A 19,535-nucleotide genomic window follows, 5' to 3' on the forward strand; every position below is an offset into this window, starting at 1 on the left:
GATGGCATTTGGTGGTGACCAAAAAAAAAAATGAGAAAAAGTGAGAATTCTAAAACTCAAAACAGAAAAACACAGAATTCATGATGATAAAAAAAATGTTGTCGTTGTTGTTGTTGTTGTTTCAATTCAACATTGACGCACGTAAGATTCTGTAAAACAACAACAACAACAACAACTATGGGCAATCAAACAGATTATTTTCGAAATTTTTGTTCAACTTTTCTCCCTCACTCTCTCTCTCTCTCTCTCTCTCTCTCTCTCTCTATATATTCCACCGCAAATGTAGAATAAAAATTTAGCATATACTTCATTGTTCCTTAATATATTACTGTCGGGACAGAATCCCAAAAAAAACGAAAAAAGTTAAATAATTTATGTCCAAAACCGAAACTAAAATGAGAAACGAAACGAAACACACACACACACACACACACACACACGCAAACACATTGCAATAATCGACCGACAGACAGAACCAGCGACAACGAGATAAAAGCATGCATTCTAAATCGAATTGTTCATTCATTCAATATAGCGTGTGATGGAGAATAAAAAAAAAATTCTACAAAACATAAAATTTCATTTTCAAATGGGAATTTGGAGGAAAAAAAATTTGTGTTTAAATTCAGTATGAAAAAAAAGTGAAGAAAAATATTTTACATAGAAAGAGTGAAAAAGAGAGAGAGAATCAATGGCGGCCAAGGGGGAGGGGAAGAATCAATATATAACGTGACAGAGTAAGAAGAGAGAGAAAAAAATGTTCTTGTTCTAGAATTATAGGAATTCATTGGAGAATTGTGACAGGTAACACAATTGCAAATTTGGTGAAATCTTTTTTTTTCTAAAAGGAAAAAAAATTCACAAAAAAAAAGAAAAATAATTCTGGGTAATAAAAAAAAAGAAGAGAAAAAGTGTCAGAATAAATGAGAATGTCGAGAATTTGAAGAGAAAAATCTCAGTGATAATATCATATACACAGTCGTATATCATATATAACCACAATAAACAACAAGAAAAACAACAATAACAGCCAAATGGCCTGTACACGCACATCATCATCATCATCAACATCAACTGATGGATGATAATAATAAAATTAATTAATTTGAATAAATTATTAAACACCATCAGCACACAAAGACGACGACGACGACTGTCGTACAGTGTGGGTGTATATTTGCGTGTGTGTGAGTGTTTACAGGCAACATCAACCATAATAATAATAACCACCACCACCGCCATCATCAACAACAACAGGATTACGTGGAAAAAAAAAGTTTTTTTTTCAGTGGATAAATGATAATGGTAATAGCATTTATTAATGAGATTTTTCAGTTTTTTTTTCAGAAATCTGTGAATGGATTTTTGTTTGTTTGTTTGTTGACAATCAGTCAGTCAAATTCTGTCGTTTCGTGTGTTGGTTTATGCATTATTTTCAATTCAGAATTGACAAAATTTTATTTTTGTTTTGTTGTTACTGGAATCAAGTAATCATCATCATCGAATGAATTTTGTATTTGAACGTGATTTTCTAATAGAATATAACAAAGCAGAAAAAAAATTTCACATGAATAAACAAATGAAATTTATTTAAATTTACGACAATTTTAAAAGGCAGAAAATGACGGTCAATTTTGTGTTTCTGGAACATTATTTTAAAATGGTTTTTTCAATTTCATCCTGTTTTTTTTTCATCAAAATTGATGATGATCATCATGATGGATTTTGCAGTATTGAATTTTCAAAGAAAAAACAGATAGAAAAAAAGTCAGTCACTTTTTTTTAGTGAGATAGTGTCCTGTATGTGAGGACAATCATGATGATGATGAAGATTCCATGGAATTGAATTCAAATTTATTGAGAAACGGAAACCGGAAACAAGGCGAAGAAAACAGAATTGAATTTCATTAGCCGATTTCAGAGTCATAGAGAGAGAGAAAGAGAGCAAGAATTTCAACTTTAGGCATTTGAAAATCAAAAAAAAAAGAGAAAAAAAATTCAATGTATCCCAAACATTTAATGAATAAAATCATTAACATTATCATTACCTTTTCTACATATATACAACATGAACATTTAGACAATTAAGAAACGAAAATAAATTCATGCATGCATGTTTTTTCTTTTGCATTCAAAATGACGTTCAGAATTTTCAAGCAGCAACAACTATTCTTGTACATTGTATTTGTGTTTGTATGTATGAACAAATGAATACTAGGAATAAGAATAGTCAAAATGAAATAATTAAATGGTTTGTTGTTGTTGTTGTTCGTTGTCGTCGTCGTCATCGTTATCGTCATCATCATTATCATGAATGAATGACATTAAATGAACACATAGAGAATACAGTGAATGAATGAAAATGAAACAAAAAAAAATGGCCAAACAAAAAAAACAAACAAACATAGTGAGTGGATCAACAACAACAACAACAACAACAACTATATTAACCGGGCTCGATAATTAGACAGAGAAGAAGAAAAAAAAATTGAATTCAAAATTATCGGAAAAAAATCCAAACAAATCATATACATGTTGCTAATGAATGATGAACAGAGAATCAAACCGGAAAAAAAGGTCAGAAAATCCATCAAATTGTAAATTGTAATCAGAACAATGTCAAACAACAATGGCTGAATTTTGAAAAAATTCATTCCATAACATTCCAAATACTGTGGTTATGAGTTTTTTTTTCATTTTTGGTTTTTGATTTATAATCAAGACAAAAAAAAACAAAAATGCAGCTAAATCATTCTATATAGAATCAATGAAAAAACAAAAAGAGACTGGAAACAATAAATTCTTCTTGACAAAATAAAACAAAACAAAGCAGACAGAATCGTCATAAATATTAGTAGAACATGTCCATGTGGACATTTATTGGATGATGATGATGATGATTCTGTTTTTCTATTTTTCTATTTTTTTTTATTCATTTTCTTGATTCAAAGATTAGTATTTTGTTTTATTTCCTTTTTTTTCTCGTCATTTATGAGCTTGTCATCATCATTTATGTTTTGCCTGTGTGTGTATGATGATGATAAATCATCAAATCCATCATCTAGCCATGGAAAATGAAATGAATTTTTTTTTTTTGCTCGTTTCTCGTTTGACATTTTTTTTGCCCTTGTTGAAAGCAAACAAAAAAAAATCAAAATTTTTTTCCATCATATTTCAATCATTCAAAATTTTGATTTTAATTTTAAATTTTCTCTTTTTTCATTTTTCATTGGAATGTGATTGTATTGAAATCATCGGGGGGGGGAGGACAGAAATTTGATTCATGAAAAAAAATTCATTTGAAAAACGAGTCATTACCAACCCAAATAGATAGACAAAATGAGCCAAAAAAAAAACTTTAAAACAACAAATGGATTCAAATCATCATTCCTGTGGTTATTTTTTTTTCTTTTCACTGGTCAAGCATCACTAAATCGGAAAGAATTTTTTTTTTTTGCACATTTGAAAAAAAATTGAGAGTTGTTTTTTTTACATTCAAAAAAAGTTTCACGACGACCATGGCGATAAAAAAAAAAGTTTACAACAACAGCAACCAACAGAGATGAATAGGAAATTGAATGATAATGAAAATGAAAAAAAAAAATATTAAAAGTCAATTGAATGTTGAATAGATTTTTCATGTGGTAGTGGTGGTGGTGGTGGTGGGATAGAAATTCTGACTTTAGAGAATCCAGAGAGGCACAAAAAAAAATTTTTGTTTTCCTCGGAAGAACTTTTTTTTTCCTACTAGTCTACTATCCATCTAAGCGAGATCAGATAGAGAGAGAGAGAGAGAGAGACAGTGGAAAACAACTACATTGAAATCAACAACAACAACAACAACAGAATGGCATAAATATGAAAAAAAAAATAAAAACTGAATTCGTGAGTTGAATAAATAATTCAACTTTGAACAAATGAAACAAACAAACAAGAATTGTGTGTGTAAGATATAGAAAGATCCATTTTCTATTGAGCAAAGAATTTTTTCATTCATTCATTCTCCATTGCTATATTCTGTTCCGTTTGGTTGGCATCAGCCATCCATCCATCCATCCAGTCATCCAACCATTCAATTTTAACATGAATGAATGGAATCTGAAATAGAATCAGTGGAAAAAAATACTCACAACATATAGAATGTGGAAGATGAAATCAGACAAAGACGCACACATACACATCATTGTCACTCTAATTTTGCTTTGTTTTTTTTTTCGTTCATCAAAAATATTTTCATTTCAGAATTCGAAATTAATTTTTTTTTTTTTTTGGTATTCTTCCACAACCACATTTTATTCCATCGAAAACTTTTTTTCATCATCATCATGAAAACAAGCAAACAAACAGAAAACAGCCACGAATGGAATGAATAAATGGAAAAAAATCGATTTCCATCACCGTCATCATCATTGTTGTTGTTGTTGTTGTTGTTGGAAAAAAATAGGAAAATAAGAAGAAAGGAAAAAAAACAAACTTATCGACCGATTAAAAAAAAAGAAGAAAATTATAAGGATAAATGTGTGAGAGTAAACGAAAGATTCTGTTGAATGAATGAATGGATGCTAGAAAATGGGCCTCTATTTTTCTTTTTCTTCATTTTGGTTCAATGGTCTTGATAGTTATTTTTTTTTTTTTCACTCAAACTCACTAGTAGTATATTTAATTCCAACAACAAGATACTTTGTACTCATCACTTACATTTCCTTTATATTTATTTTTTGGTGGATCAATTCAAATGTTGTTGTCGCTGTTGTTGTTGTTATTGGATAATGTTCAACAATAATAACAACAGCGACAACAACAACAATTGATTGCATGATAAGTTTATAATATTGAAGAAACAAACACAAAAAAGCTTAAGGCTGGCTTTATCTTTATCGAATCACACATTGTTAGTTGAGAGCATAAAAAAGAAGGAGAAAAAAAGTTTTGTTTTTTTTCGCGATATGAATGATCAAAAAAAAAAAACTTTTTTTTTCATTTTCAAAACAAGAACACATCTGCAACACCAGATGAGACAAATACCCAAACGCACACACACACATCAAATATCAATGCGTATTCGCAAATCGATTGGATATTGAAAAAAAAGTAGAAAAACAAAAATCGAATCAAATCAAAAAAAAAAAAAAAATAAAATCCGGGTCATCACATATCAGTTTTTTTTCAAAAAAATACAAAAATTGATTATACAGCGATAAACATGGAGACCAAAAAAAAAACAGTAACAATGTTAATCAATCAATTGACAATCTAATCTTGTCATTTCGAAAAATATTTTTTCGCAAAAAAAAATACGAAAAAATTTGATTTCGCAATTGGATTGATTATGATCAGACTTTGAACCATTTAGATTTTTTGGCTATGAAAAAAAAATCCAAATTTAAAAAGTCAAAAAAATTTTTTTTTTTTTTTTTGGTCGTTGTCATGGAATTTGTTTAGTAATATAAAAATAAAACGTGCATGGCTAATGATGACAAAGCCAAAATGAAAACTTTTGTGAATAAAAAAAAAATTGATGTTAATGGAACTTGAAATTAGAACAACAACAACAACAACAACAACAACCAAAAAAAAGACGATGATGATGATAATAAATACAATTACGGAAAAACGGAAAAACCAAAGAAAAAGTGTTATATGTTTTCTATGTGCAAATGATCAATGTGTGAGACATTTACAACAATGGAGAGACCAAAAAAAAAAAAAAAAAAAATGCTAAAACTTTTTATTTGAAAACCTGATGTGTGTGTGTGTGTGTGTGTGGAAAGAATATTCTTGACTTGTTTCGATGAAACATTACAATATATGACGACAACGACATAGACCATAATGAAGTACCTTATAAGTTTGTTGTTGTTGTTGTTGTTGTTGAAATAATTAATGATTTCCCATTTTCGATGGATGATTCTCGAACAACAACAACAACAACAACAAGAATAAAATAGAAAGAACTAATAATTTGAGAATTTGAAACCATAGCTTATTAATTACACAACAATATTTTGATTATGGCTCAATGATTCTTTTTTGTTGTTGTTGTTGTTGTTCGGTTTGTTTTTTTTCCATTTGAGAAAGAACAAAATTCATTGATTTTTTTTTATACATTCAGTGAATAATGTAATTATTGCAACTAGGCCTTTCATCATGAGATAGCTATTTTTTTGCCGTTGTTGTTGTTGTTGATTTTTTCAACTTTGAATGTATTTATTATAAACATGGTCGTCGTAATGAATGTAGAGAGCAAAACAAAAACAAAAAAATACCGTCAACAAAACAGCAAATGAATCAACCCTACTACTATAACGTCATAATGAATGAATGACAAGAATCTAAAGACAAGAAAACAAAAACAACGTCAACTAACAAACAATTGCAATGAATGAGCTCGTTTTTGGCTAATGAAAAACTTTGTCCATGTTTCTTTCATTCACAGTTGTACACACATACACACAATGTTTGTTTCGTTCATTTGTGTGTGTGTGTGTGTGTGTGATTGATGTTGGAACCAGAAAAAAAAGAAGAAAAACATTGGATAACATCAACATCACAAACATTGGTCCATGTTTTTTTTTTTTTTTTTTTTTGGTTCGGGCATTGAATGATATTGTCGTTGTTGTTGTACATTACGGATGTTTTCAGAAACTTATTCTCCATATACAAAGAACGTTATAATAATAATGATGATGATGATGGTCGGTAGTAGCAATATGAAAAAATGGAACAACTTTTCTGATCTTTATGTATGTGTGTGTGTGTGGTGTTTGCTTGCTAAAAACATTTCCTAGAAATTTTTATTGCCTCTACTTTTCAACAAAAAATTATTCTTTCTTGTGTGTCTGGTCTTTAACTTTTTGCCAACAACCACACACACACACACACACACACACACACACACACACACACACACACACACACACACACACACACACACACACACACACACACACACACACACACACACACACACACACACACACACACACACACACACACACACACACACACACACACACACTTTTTTTTATTTGAGTAATTCGGATAAGAATTCTACAATAAGAAAAAAAAATAAGAGGAAAAAAAGATCGAAAAAAAACTCTTAAAAGGAATCAAACGATGATAATAACATCTTATGTTTGTTGATTTGATTGTTGTTGTTGTCTGCAATTTTTTTTTCATCGACATTTTCTATCTGTTTGTTTGTTAGGGCTGCTAGTTGAATAACATTTCCTTTCCTATGTGTATGTGTTGCATTATGATAATAAAATGATGATGATCATCATCATTATATACAGATGAATCAAGAATGAGAAACAAAAATCGGAAATGTCCATATATATAAAAGGGGAGGCTAAGGGTGGATAATAATGAAAACAAAACAAAAAAAAAACATCAAAACACTTACCAGGCGCTGTTTGCCAACTAAGTCCACCGATGAACATTTTCCTATTTTTTGGTTGTGGAAAAAAACGAAAAGAAAAAAGAAAAAAAAATTTTCAATTAAATTATTGGCAATTTACAAGAAGAATTTATCTACACATTACTAAAACTGTCGATTCAATTTTATTGGAAAAAAAAGAAGAAAATTTTTCCATCAAAAAAAAGTGTCGATTTAAATCAGCTGTGCAAGTATATATATATATTTATTATATAAGTTTTAATTTTCATCATTCACTATAGTAGATTATATCCAAGTGCATGTGTGTGTGTGTGTGTGTAAGAAGATTCAGTACTTTTTTTTCATCATCACTATCATCATCATCATGATGATGATGATCAATAAAGGAGTGAGAACAAGAACCAGAAAAAAAATTATCCTTTGGGATCTCAGATTACTTTAGCATTATTAGTGTTGTTGTTTGGCTGTTTGGTTCGTTGGTTGGTTGGTGCCGAATGAATGAACCAACACACTGTAATACTTTACCAATTTTTTTTTGCTCTCTCACCGACCCCACTATTTAGAAACTTTAGACACACACACAAAGATCCAAACTTTTTCAAAAGTTTCAACACAAGCAATGTGTGTGTGTGTGTGTGTGGATGAAAAAGAAAAACCTCTAAACACACAATCAAAAAGCCCAAGTTAAGAACGATGGCGATGAATTACGAATTTTTTTTTCTTTTTTTTTTTGTTTGAAAATTCATTTCCTTTTTTTTCTACGAACAAACGTACCGAATACACAACTTTTGTTTGTTTTTGTTTCTTGATGATATGATGAAACAGCAAAAAAAAAACTTTGAATTCAAGTTTCATCATCATCATCGACGATAAAATCTGTACTTTTATAGAAAGAACAGATATAGATATTTCATCTAGAATTTATGCGCAGGTGAATTTTGTTGTTGTTGTTACAGTTTTGTTTTGTTTTTTTTCCAAATCAATGAATATGTTTCAAAATAGTTTAGTTTGGTTCTATTTTTTCATTTCGCATACATTGAATCGAAAATTTATTCATTTTTTTTGGCTGGTTAAAAAAAAATTATTCTTCAGAAAGAAATTCTGTTTCAAATGAATTTCTAATTGGCTAAAATTTGAAATTCATCAGAATAATCAAAGAATCGAGGGAAATGAATGAATGAATAAAAATACATCAAGTTCAACAAAAAAATGCTAAAAATCAAGACAATGGCGATTTAGGTAAGATTGAAAATCAAGTTTTTTTTTATTTTTGATAAAAAAAGCCAATGAAATCGATCGTTAATTTTTTTTTCTGCACTATAGTACAATTTATGAATCGACAAGATAAAAAAAAAAATTTCTGTCTTTATTTGTTTGTTTTCAACAATCAAATGGCGAGAAATTGAATCTGATGGTAATTTTGTTGTTGTTGTTGTTGTTGTTGTTGAAATAAAATCTGTTCATCAGTCATATATTTTAAATTCTTATCATCAACAACGATGATAGCAATTAGAGTGAAGAGAAAAGAGAAAAAAAATTTCCATTCAAAACATAAATTTCTTTATTATATTATTATCACACAAAGAGACAAGTGACAAGTGGTAAAAAATTGTCAAATAGTGTCAATATAGTAGTCTGGTCTGGATTTTTTTTTTCATTCTTTCACACACACACACTCACTCACACACTCGTTTAATGTGTTTTTTTTTTATTTTATTTTATTTGTTTGCTGTTTTTTTTTTTTTTTTTTTTTTGCTTACCAAAAAAAAAACTCATGTTGTTCATCGTTGTTGTTGGTGAACAGAAAAAAAAATGTCATGACAGTCACTTGTCTATAGACTATCTATAGATTCGTGTGTAGTGTTTGTATATTAAAAACAACACAAGACAACATAACATGAGTATAGATAGATGAGAGATGACTTTGTTTGTGTGTGTGTGTTATGTCTTTATTTTGGAAAAAAAATAATCAATACATACGTTCCTTTTATACATTTACAGAATGACAAAATTTATCGATTATAAAAAAATGGACAATCTACAAAAATTACCGTTGATAGAAACGTTGGATAGCTTAAAGGCAAACGAATCTGATGATGATGATGAAAGAAAAATGAATAAATGTCAACGATGGATAAGGGGTAACACACACACACACATAGAAAAATAATAAAAGATGTTTACACACACACACAAATGAAAAGAGAAAAAAAAATTTACTTGAATGACGCCAACAACAACAACAACAACAAACTATGTAGAAATGTTCCCTATTAATAATAATAATAAGAATGGATCGAAACCCGAAATAAATAACCAGAATCTGAATCCGAGAAAAAAAAATTCAATTAATTTTTTTTATATATATATCAAGAATATTGTATATGTACAATGAATGGTGAAAATTCTGCATGACATATACAGAATTTTCAAACACAAACAGTACATACAAGTTAAAACCCAGAAGCAATGACATACACACACACACACACACATAAACGATTGATTGAAATGAAAAAAAAAAACGGAAGCTAAGAAAAAGACGAGAACAACAGTATATTCATTCGGGTAGAAAAAAAAATTAACGTACTACACATCTAAACATTATTGTCAAATAGAAAAAAACGACATTACACACACACACATGTAATAGCTTGGAGCATTTTTTGTTCAGTAAGTTGTGTGTGTGTGTGTGTAAGAATTTGTTGATTATTTTTTTTCATTTTCTTGTTTTTGTAAATTTCTATTTTCACATGGAATCGTTTGGGTGCTCACATTGTTGAATAAATTGAGAATCGATTAGGAAAATGTCGCAATCATTTATTTATTTATTTATTTATGAGAATTGGATGCAAACGGGTTATCGTTTTTTTCGACCTTTTTTGAATTTTCCTTGTACTGTGTGTATGTCTGAAATGATGGTAAATCGTGTTTGAAGCCAGAAAAAAAATGAAAAATTTCAGCCCACAACAACTGTGGAGGAAAGAAAAAAAATAAAACAAACCAAAAAAAAAACCAAATATTGAAAAATGGCTATAGTTTGATTTATTAGTTTTTGATTTTGGTTGGTTTGAAAAAGAAGCAACAGTGGCGAAAAAGAAAAAAATTTTAAAACCAAAAAAAAAAAAAAAATGAACAAAAGGAAAAAAAATCATAAATGAACATCATCAAGCAGGCAGGTAAAAAAAAAAATTTTTTTTTGCCAGAAGCTTTTTTTCTCCGTTGAAAATTCAAAATGTGATAATGATAAATATCGAAATGAAGAAGAAGGCAGAGAAAAAAAAATTATCAACATTTGCCACCGGCTACCATTTGGATTTCGGTTATTATTCAACCAAAAAAAAAAAAAAAAAAATTTCGAACATTTTTTTCCCAACACACACACACACGCACTATTTATCGATCACAACCGGTCATACAAAAGATTTTTGTTTTCTTATTGTGAATAAATAAGGAAAAAAAACAGACAGAAAAAACGATAAAATTGGCAAAAGATTGATGAACACAAACAAAACAAAACAAAATAAAACAGAAGGTAAACAGAAAAATGTATGTTGTGTGTGCTGTATTTGTATTGTGTAAATCATTTATCAGAAAAATAAAAAAAAACAAATTGGAAAAAAATTAAACTCATGTATTTGAGTGTCCCCAATAATTGCCGTTGTGTTTTTTTTTTGTTTTCGGACAGGTATCCAGTGTTAATTAAACTTGTGAAGAAACGAAAAATTTGAACTCAATAAAAAAAAGGCAAAAAAATCTGTCAGGTTAAAAAAGGGAGAGAGGGAAGGAAAAAAAAGATGAATTTGATGGATGTTTATGTGTCGTCCTGTTGTGATGAACGGTTTATTGAAACACGATGTTGTTCATCATCTGTTGAATGTTGAAAAAAAATGAAATGAATAAAAAAAGAAACAAAAACCAGTGATTACTGGATGAATTGTCAAATCTGGGATTGTGTGTGTTTGCGTGTGTGTGTGCATGTGACTTTGACTTTGATCGAATAGCCAAAAGAAAAAAAAATGATGATCATTTGATGATTTGATTTAAAAAAAAATACATTAAACTAGATTATCACCGGATAATCTAGTGTGTGTGTGTGTGTGCTAGTGTGCGTGGTTATGTGCCAAATATACCGCTATGTGTCCATCGCCCTGTATGAATTTTTAAAAAATTTATTTTAATTAAATCAAAAAAAAAATGAAATGAAAACCAAAAATTGAAATAAAATCCAAAATGAATATCAATCAACATCATCATGATGATGGGAAGGTAAAAATATGAAAATGATACGTTTTTAAAACTAAAAAAAAGGTTTCCATGACAGGATGCAATGACATCATTTACAGTGTGATTGATTTGAAAAACAATTTTTTGTTTTCTGTTTGTTTGTTTGTTTTTTTATCATTTACACACCTATAAATTAACAAGCAAAAAAAAAACAATGCTCAGTAGTAGTGAAAATCAACAGGTTTTTGGTTTTCATTAGAAAAAAATTTTATTTGAGAGTAAAAAAAAATCATTCGATATCGCCATCATCATCAATGTCGCAACCATATATATATATTTATTGATGAATAATTATTAATCATTTAACCAATTATCAATTTAATAATCGAATAATAATCAACTGTTTCATTTGTACAGACAAACAAACAAACAAATAAAAATTATCAATGAACAAATACATTGAGGAAGAAAAGATAAGAAGAAAAAAAAATTTACAAGCAAGCAAACAAACAAACAAACAAACAAACAGACAAACAAAATGTAAATAGTGAAATAAGAAATGGATAAGCGAGAGAGAGAGAGAGAGAGAAAACAAAATTGAGTCCTTCACATTTTTTTTTTGTTTCGACATTGGATATTCATCATTTTTTTTTTTTTTTTTGCCGATTTTTTCCATCACAAATGGGCAATGAGTTTTTTTTGGCCAAAATAACCAAAACATGAATATAAAACAGGAGAATATCGGGTAAATGTGAATGAAAACAAAACAAAACAAAACAACGCAATGCAGGATTAATTTCTATTGTTGTTTTGTTTTCTAAAAATAACCGTTTAGTTTTGTTTTCCACTGTTTTAAAAAAAACGAAAAAAAAAATTTTGTTCTGTTTGTTTTGACATACTTGATGATGTATTTTACATTTTTATGATTATTTAAACAAGAGAGATGGAAAGAAATCAAATCCAAAATCTGATTATTGAAATTAAAATGAATGGCATTCCATTGCATTATTTTACAAACAAAAAAAAAACAAAACTTTTTGCTCAGAATTTGCAACAAAAAAAAAAAAAAAAAGAAGAAGAATAAATCATAATCCAATCCAATCTAAATTCAATTCATCATTTAATTTTAAGCTTCCAGAATAATGATAAAAATAAAAATGATCATCATCATGATTATAACATCTTAATTGAATTCTGGTGATTATTGTCACCATCATCGCTAATCATCATCATCATCATCATCAATGGATAGACAAAACAAAAAAAAAAGAATTTGTGTTTTTTGTTTTTCTCTATATATATATATCATCACACCACTATGAATTGAAAAGCAAATGAATGAATGAATAAAAGTGAAAAGATAAATTCATGATGATGATGATGATGATGATTATATGGCGTCATAATGATGTTTAGGAAGATGAGATTCCTAACGAATTTTTTTTTTCGTTTTTCTCTTGTTCACAGTTAAACAAAAAAAAAATGAAAAATATCTACCCAGAATCGTGTAGAAAAGCAAAAGAATTAACGTAACTGAAAATAAATAGCTACTGTGGTGCAAAAACAAAAACTGAAGAATGAAAATAAAAAAATTAGATAAATAGATAGATAGTAATGAAATAATGGTGGCAGACACACTATACACACAGAATACAATTACTCGATATTTTTATTCTTCTTCTTCATCATCATTCTGAAACAAACAACAAAACTATCAACTACTTCTATGATCTAATTCCATAGGGGAATTTGAATGAATTTTTTTTTTGCTGCTGTTGTTGTTGTCTCGGATGGACTGTATTTTTTTGTCATCCATCCATTATATCAAATGGTGCAAAAACAACATGATGATGATGATGATGATGATGATGACACTGTGACATCAACATTTGTATGATTCATCATGGATCAAACAAACCAAACCAAACAAATTTGAATATGAAGAAGAAGAAAAAACAAAGTACTTTTAAGACGCAAAAAAAAACACATCAATGTCATAAGAATTTAAGAATTTCAATGAAAAACCTTATTCACTCACTTTCTCTGCAAGAAATAATGAAAAAAAAAATTCATACAAAACACACAAATTCAAAATAAATAAATGAAATGAAATGAAAAAACCAAACTAAACCAAAACGAAACGAATAATGAGAATGAGAAAATTGGAAAATAAAAATAATGAGGTCCTGAATGTGTTTGCCACAAACACACACACACACACAATCAGAATTCCATGGAATTCATCATCATAATCATTCAGAGCAACAACAACAAAAAAAAATATGTGAAAAGAAACAAAAAAATACCGGATGAAAATAATAATCATTGTTATTATTATTTGTATGATACAAATATACCGTATTTATTTATTTATTTTTTTTTCTTCATTGATTGGTCATCCATTCAAAATCATGTGTATTTGAAATGTATACTACTACTACCACTGCTTCTACTACTACTACTAATACTGCTACTACTACCGTGTATTTTACACTATAATAACGGTTTCATTTATTTATTATTATCATTATTTCATTTCACATATTGGTGAACCACACAAATTGGACAGGTTCAAGTTTGTTTATTATATTGGTATGTAGTTTGGCTCTCATCATCACATCATAAACCACAATATATAAATACAAGCAAAAAAAAAATCAACAAAATTACCAATCAAATAATGATGATGATGATGATGATGATGAAAAGGAATAATGAAAAAAAACCACCTGCGGAAACAAAATAATAATAATAATCACAAACAGACAAAATGACAGTAACAACAAACAGAATGGCAGATATTCAGGGCTTTGAAATAAATTTTTTCTTTTTTGGTTCTTCTAAATCAACCATTACACACATACACACACATATATAAGAATTTTTCACCAAAATGATGACCAGAATAATAAATAAATGATGTTTTCATTCAAGAATCAACCATATAATCGTATTCATTCATTCAAGATGAACACAAACACACATACACTCACACACACACAATGCTAATGAATTCAGAATTTATTCGACCAGAAGATTTATGGAAACTTTTCAACCATTCAAAAGTTCCATAAAAAACCAAAAGAAAAAAAAATTTAAATGAAATAAGAATGAATACAAATATGGTGGGAATAAATATATGACAATGACAGTGTTGTGAAAAAAGTGAGAAAGAGGGAGAAAAAAAAATTCAAAATTCGCCCAAAAGGCAAACAAAAAAAAATTATTCAGTGTTGGAAACAAAACAACAACAACAACAACGAAAAATTAACGGTACATTAAGTATAATGTGTGTGTGTGTGTGTGTGTGTGGGTTTTGAGGTAAAACCAACCGCAAGACCAGAATTTTTTTTCAAATGCAAAAAAAAACTACTTATAAAAAAATTCTACTTACAAATCTTGATCATATGATGATGATCCATCATGATTGACAACATCACTTGAATTTGTTGATGTATGATTCGATGTGTTGTTGTTGTTGTTGTTGTTACAATTATTCGTCGTTGTTGTCATATTATTATGATTATTATTGGTCGATTGTTGTTGTTGTTGTTGTTGTTGTTGCTGTGTTGTATTATTGTTTATTATAGATTGGCCTTGTGGCGATTGTTGAGATTGTTGTTGTTGTCCATTTGTTGTTGATGATGTTGACTGTGATGATTGTGATGATGTTGTTGATGATGGTGATATACCATTCGATTGTGAATGTTGTTGTTGTTGTTGTTGTTGTTGTGAATCAGTTTCCATTTTCATTATTAATTATTTTTTTTATTTGAAATTGGTAAAATAACGGTAAATAAATTGAAAAAAATGGATATATAATTTCTCTCGCTTTTTTGCGTGTGTGTGTGTGTGTGTATGTTTACTGCTTTTTTTATTCTTCCAGATTATTGCACCAATGATTGGAGAATTTCAAATGACAAATTATTGGAAAATGGAAGCAACTAAAAAAAAATGATTTAAAAATCAAACAATGATGATATAACAGTGGAAAATTTTTGAGAATGAAAAAAAAATCGAAATCGAAATCGATGATCAGATAAAAATAAAATATACAAACACACAAGTGAACAACAGGAAAAAAAATTAACAAACAACCAAAATGAATTTGATTTGGAAAATTATTGCTTATGATGATGATGATTTTTGAAAAGTTTTTCAACAACATGTGAAGGCGTATTCACAGCGAAACATGCATACACACACACATACAGAATGTGTTTATCAAGATGACAAATGCAAAAAATTTAAGGGAAAAAAAGGTGTGCGTGTGTGCACGAATTTCGAGGATGATAAAGTGTTTTTTTTTTTGTTTTTATGTTTTGTTTTTTATTATTATTATTGGTGGTGTAATGATGATAAATGGTGAGAGGACTTTTTTTTTGTTTTGTTTTGTTTTTTTTTCTCACAAATAATAAGGTAACCAGAGACGGTAAAGAATTACGAGAATAATTGGAATTGAAAAATTTCTAGTGGAAGAAAAAAGATTTGAAATTTGACTGAAATTCACAATTCAAATTGAGAGATAGAGAGATTATATCAATTATATGAATGGAATGAATACCAAACACAATAATGATGTTATATTGGATAAATAGCACGGGTGTTTTTTTTTCGGTGTTGAATTTCAACTTTTTTTTTGTATTGTTTAAATTCCGTAGAAAGGATTATGATTATGATGATGATGATGATGATGATGATGATATCAAAGTGAAGAAGACAAAAAAAAATTTGCTTTTATACACAAACACAATGTTTAATGGCAATGTTCACATTGATTCTGTTCACGATCACGTTGTTGTTGTTGTTGTTGTTGTCGATGACGATGATAGAGATTCTTTACAATTAATCTACATATGATAAAAAAACAAACACAGGAATCATGGGATAGTGGAGGAAGAAAAAAATGAGAGAAAAAAAATGATGAGAAAAAATTTTTTTTTTTTACAAGAAAAAAAAAGTTCCAACAACAACGACAACAACAGCAACAACAACAACAACTTATTCTGGTGTACCAGAATGAATCTAGGGAAAAAAATGGATAAAATTGAATATGAAAATTTTTTTTTTGTGTTAAATTGTACTGTTGTTGTTGTTGTCGTTGTTTATATGATGATGATGATGCAATCATGAATATATTAGAATCGTGAAACTATGGGCAGCAATCCATATGAAGAAGAAGAAAAACATAATGAAAATAAAATAAATTTGGAAAAACGAGAAAAAAGAATTTACAATCAAATCATCATTGTCATCGTCGTGGTTGTTGATATATTAGATTTTCTTCATTCGGAATAGAAAATTGAAAATAGATTATGGTAAAGACGATTGTAAAGAATTGAAACAATCAAACAGAATCAATGGAAGAAATGTGAAAAAAAAATTATTGAAAATCAAAATGAAAATAAAAATAAAACACGTACGTAGACACACACATACATACACACGACGCAAACACAACAAAAGCAGATGGGCAAATAAAAAAAAATTATTAGTATTTTTTTTTGTCGTGAATTCAGATTGAGCTAGTCCAGAATTTTTTTCCTACGTTATATGTTTAGTTTGGTTTGGAACCAATACTCACACTCACGCACACACACACACACACACACGACTTTTAGATGTGTTTGTGTGTGTGTGTGGTTTTCGGTTATCTTCGGTTTTTTTTTCATTTCTCTCTTATGGTTTGCTTCCATACAGAATTATTCTTATTCAGTTGTGTGAAATTTGAAATGTGCGACGAATCCAGGATCACTAGTAAATGGATGGATGGATGGATGGATGGATAGATCATCAAGAATAATAACGGATATTGGTCTCTCTTTTTCTATCATATGAGAACCGCCTGCTGCTGCTGTTTTTTATTGTTTTGTTTTTGTTGTTGTTGTTGTTGTTGTTTATGTCGTCGTTATTTTAATATTTTTAGTTGCAAGCGTATATTACACGAGTTGATTGGGTAGTAGTAGTAATATCATAATCATCATCGGATACAAACCAAATAAATTTCAAAAATGTAGGACCGGTTTTCTGGATCGAAAGATTCTTTATGTGGTAAATATTAGTAGTAGTAGTAGTAGTGGCAATAATGATGGAAACAAATTCTAGAAATTCTGGATCCTAGAATTCTTTGTTTTGTTTTTTTGTTTTTGTTCTTGATGTTGGAACCACTTTTCATACACATGCATACACATTCTGACAATTCGTAGGTCCACTAGAATTTATCATTCATATATATAGAAGAGAAAGAGATAGAGAGAGCTTGCGAGAGAGAATTTTCATGATCCAGGAACCAACCAACCATCCAATCATCATCATTTACCACTACCATCATCATCATCATCATCATACAAAGTTATACATACCCGAGAATTACAATAGAGAATAGTGGGGTAGTAGAAAAAAAAGTCGAAATGAAAATGAAAGCGAAAATTAAAGTGAAAAAAAACTAGCTATACACAAAAAAAAACATAAATAACACCGTCATTGACGGGATCCCGAAACTAAATGATTCGTTTTCTCACACACACACACACACACACACGCACACATACTCTATCTATTCGTATTTTTTTTCAGCCTTTTTTACTTCGGTTAAAAGTATGGCTGGCTGACTGGCTGGCTGGCTATGTTGTGTGTACGTTTTGAATGTTGATTTGTCGGCTACCAACGATGATAGCATTGATGACGAAATAGAAAAAAAAATGTTATTCTGTGTGCTTCATCATCATCATCGTCGCCATAACCATCAAAATTACAATAAAAGTCATCATCATCATTTAAATTGAATTCAATTCTGATGGATAATAATAATAGAAAATATACTGGTGATGATAGTGATGGGGGTGTGTTTGGGAAAGATTTTCATCGGGGCATATGGAACCAAGGAGAAGCAGCAGCAGCAGTAACAAGATTGAAAATTGAATAGCAAATAAAAAAAAGCCACTAGTTTTTTTTTTATTCATTGCTTCTCCTCGGTCCCTTTCATCATCATCATCATCATTTTTTTACAGTTTTTTTTTCGTTGGTTGCTAGCATCGGCAAAAGAAAAAGGAAAAAAAAACTAATTTTTTCCGCTATTTCACTATACCGTTACTACTGTGACAAAAAAAAATTGATTCGCTTCATTCATTCATTCATTTTCATTCAGAAGAGATTCATTCATTCATTCATTCAATTCAATTCATGTGTCTTCAGCCTTTTTCTCTTCTCTTACCACTGTATATTCATCATAAATAATTTTTTTTCTTCTTCTTCATCATCATCATCATCATCATCATCGGTTGAAGGTACACATGTATGTCTAAACATTTGTACTCAAATTCTTTAAAAATAAACAAACAAACAAACCAAAGAAAAAACAACAACAACAACAAGTTTTTTTTTATTTTGGAAAAGAGAAAGAAAAAAAATTAAAATTTTGGTTTTTTTTTTTGCAAATACACCAAAACACACACACACTGGAACCCAAATAAAAAAAAAATTTATGAAAAACCACGTGTTAATTTGGATTCGGGTACAAGGAAAATGAATCAAAAACAGCAATCATCATCATCATCATCATCAACCAAAATCATTTTATGATGATGATGATGATGACGATGATTTTATTTTAGATCAACACCACATACACACACACACATGGTGTTAATCATCATAATTTCTTTATTACAACAAAAACGGAAAAAACGCTTATCTCTATCAATAATAAACATCACACACACACACACACACCAGTTAGTTCATTTCTTCATCAAAAAAAAAAAAAAAAAAAAAAAAATTTACAGAAAAAAAACCATCAACAACGACGACATATAAAAAACAGCAATGAGTGAGTGAGAGAGAGAGAGATAATGAGTGAGAAAACGAGCGAGAGAAAGGAAAGAAAAAAAAAGATAAGAATGTTTAACGA

At 29.0% G+C, this 19,535-nt stretch overlaps 1 protein-coding gene across 8 annotated transcripts in view; it reads right to left on the reverse strand.

Annotated features, from left to right (window-relative positions):
- The window catches only part of LOC124500522 (RNA-binding protein 6), a 36,749-nt gene extending 18,566 nt beyond the window's left edge, over window positions 1-18,183 (reverse strand). For 4 of the 8 annotated variants that reach the window (XM_075728457.1, XM_075728453.1, XM_075728455.1 and 1 more), the window contains exons 1-3: window positions 17,989-18,183; window positions 15,021-16,476; window positions 7,406-7,446 (exon numbers count right to left, since the gene is read on the reverse strand). In XM_075728457.1, coding sequence (XP_075584572.1) covers window positions 7,406-7,446; window positions 15,021-15,379 — 400 coding nt within the window. In that variant the 5' untranslated portion in view covers window positions 15,380-16,476; window positions 17,989-18,183. Of the gene's footprint in view, window positions 1-7,405; window positions 7,447-15,020; window positions 16,477-16,861; window positions 17,264-17,988 lie in introns of those variants that run through there. The other 4 variants (XM_075728450.1, XM_075728452.1, XM_075728454.1 and 1 more) reach the window with 4 other exon arrangements.
- Window positions 18,184-19,535: the final 1,352 nt, after the last annotated feature.

This window comes from Dermatophagoides farinae, chromosome 2 (genome assembly GCF_024713945.1).
Source record: "Dermatophagoides farinae isolate YC_2012a chromosome 2, ASM2471394v1, whole genome shotgun sequence".
Classification (NCBI taxonomy): Eukaryota; Metazoa; Arthropoda; class Arachnida; order Sarcoptiformes; family Pyroglyphidae; genus Dermatophagoides; species Dermatophagoides farinae.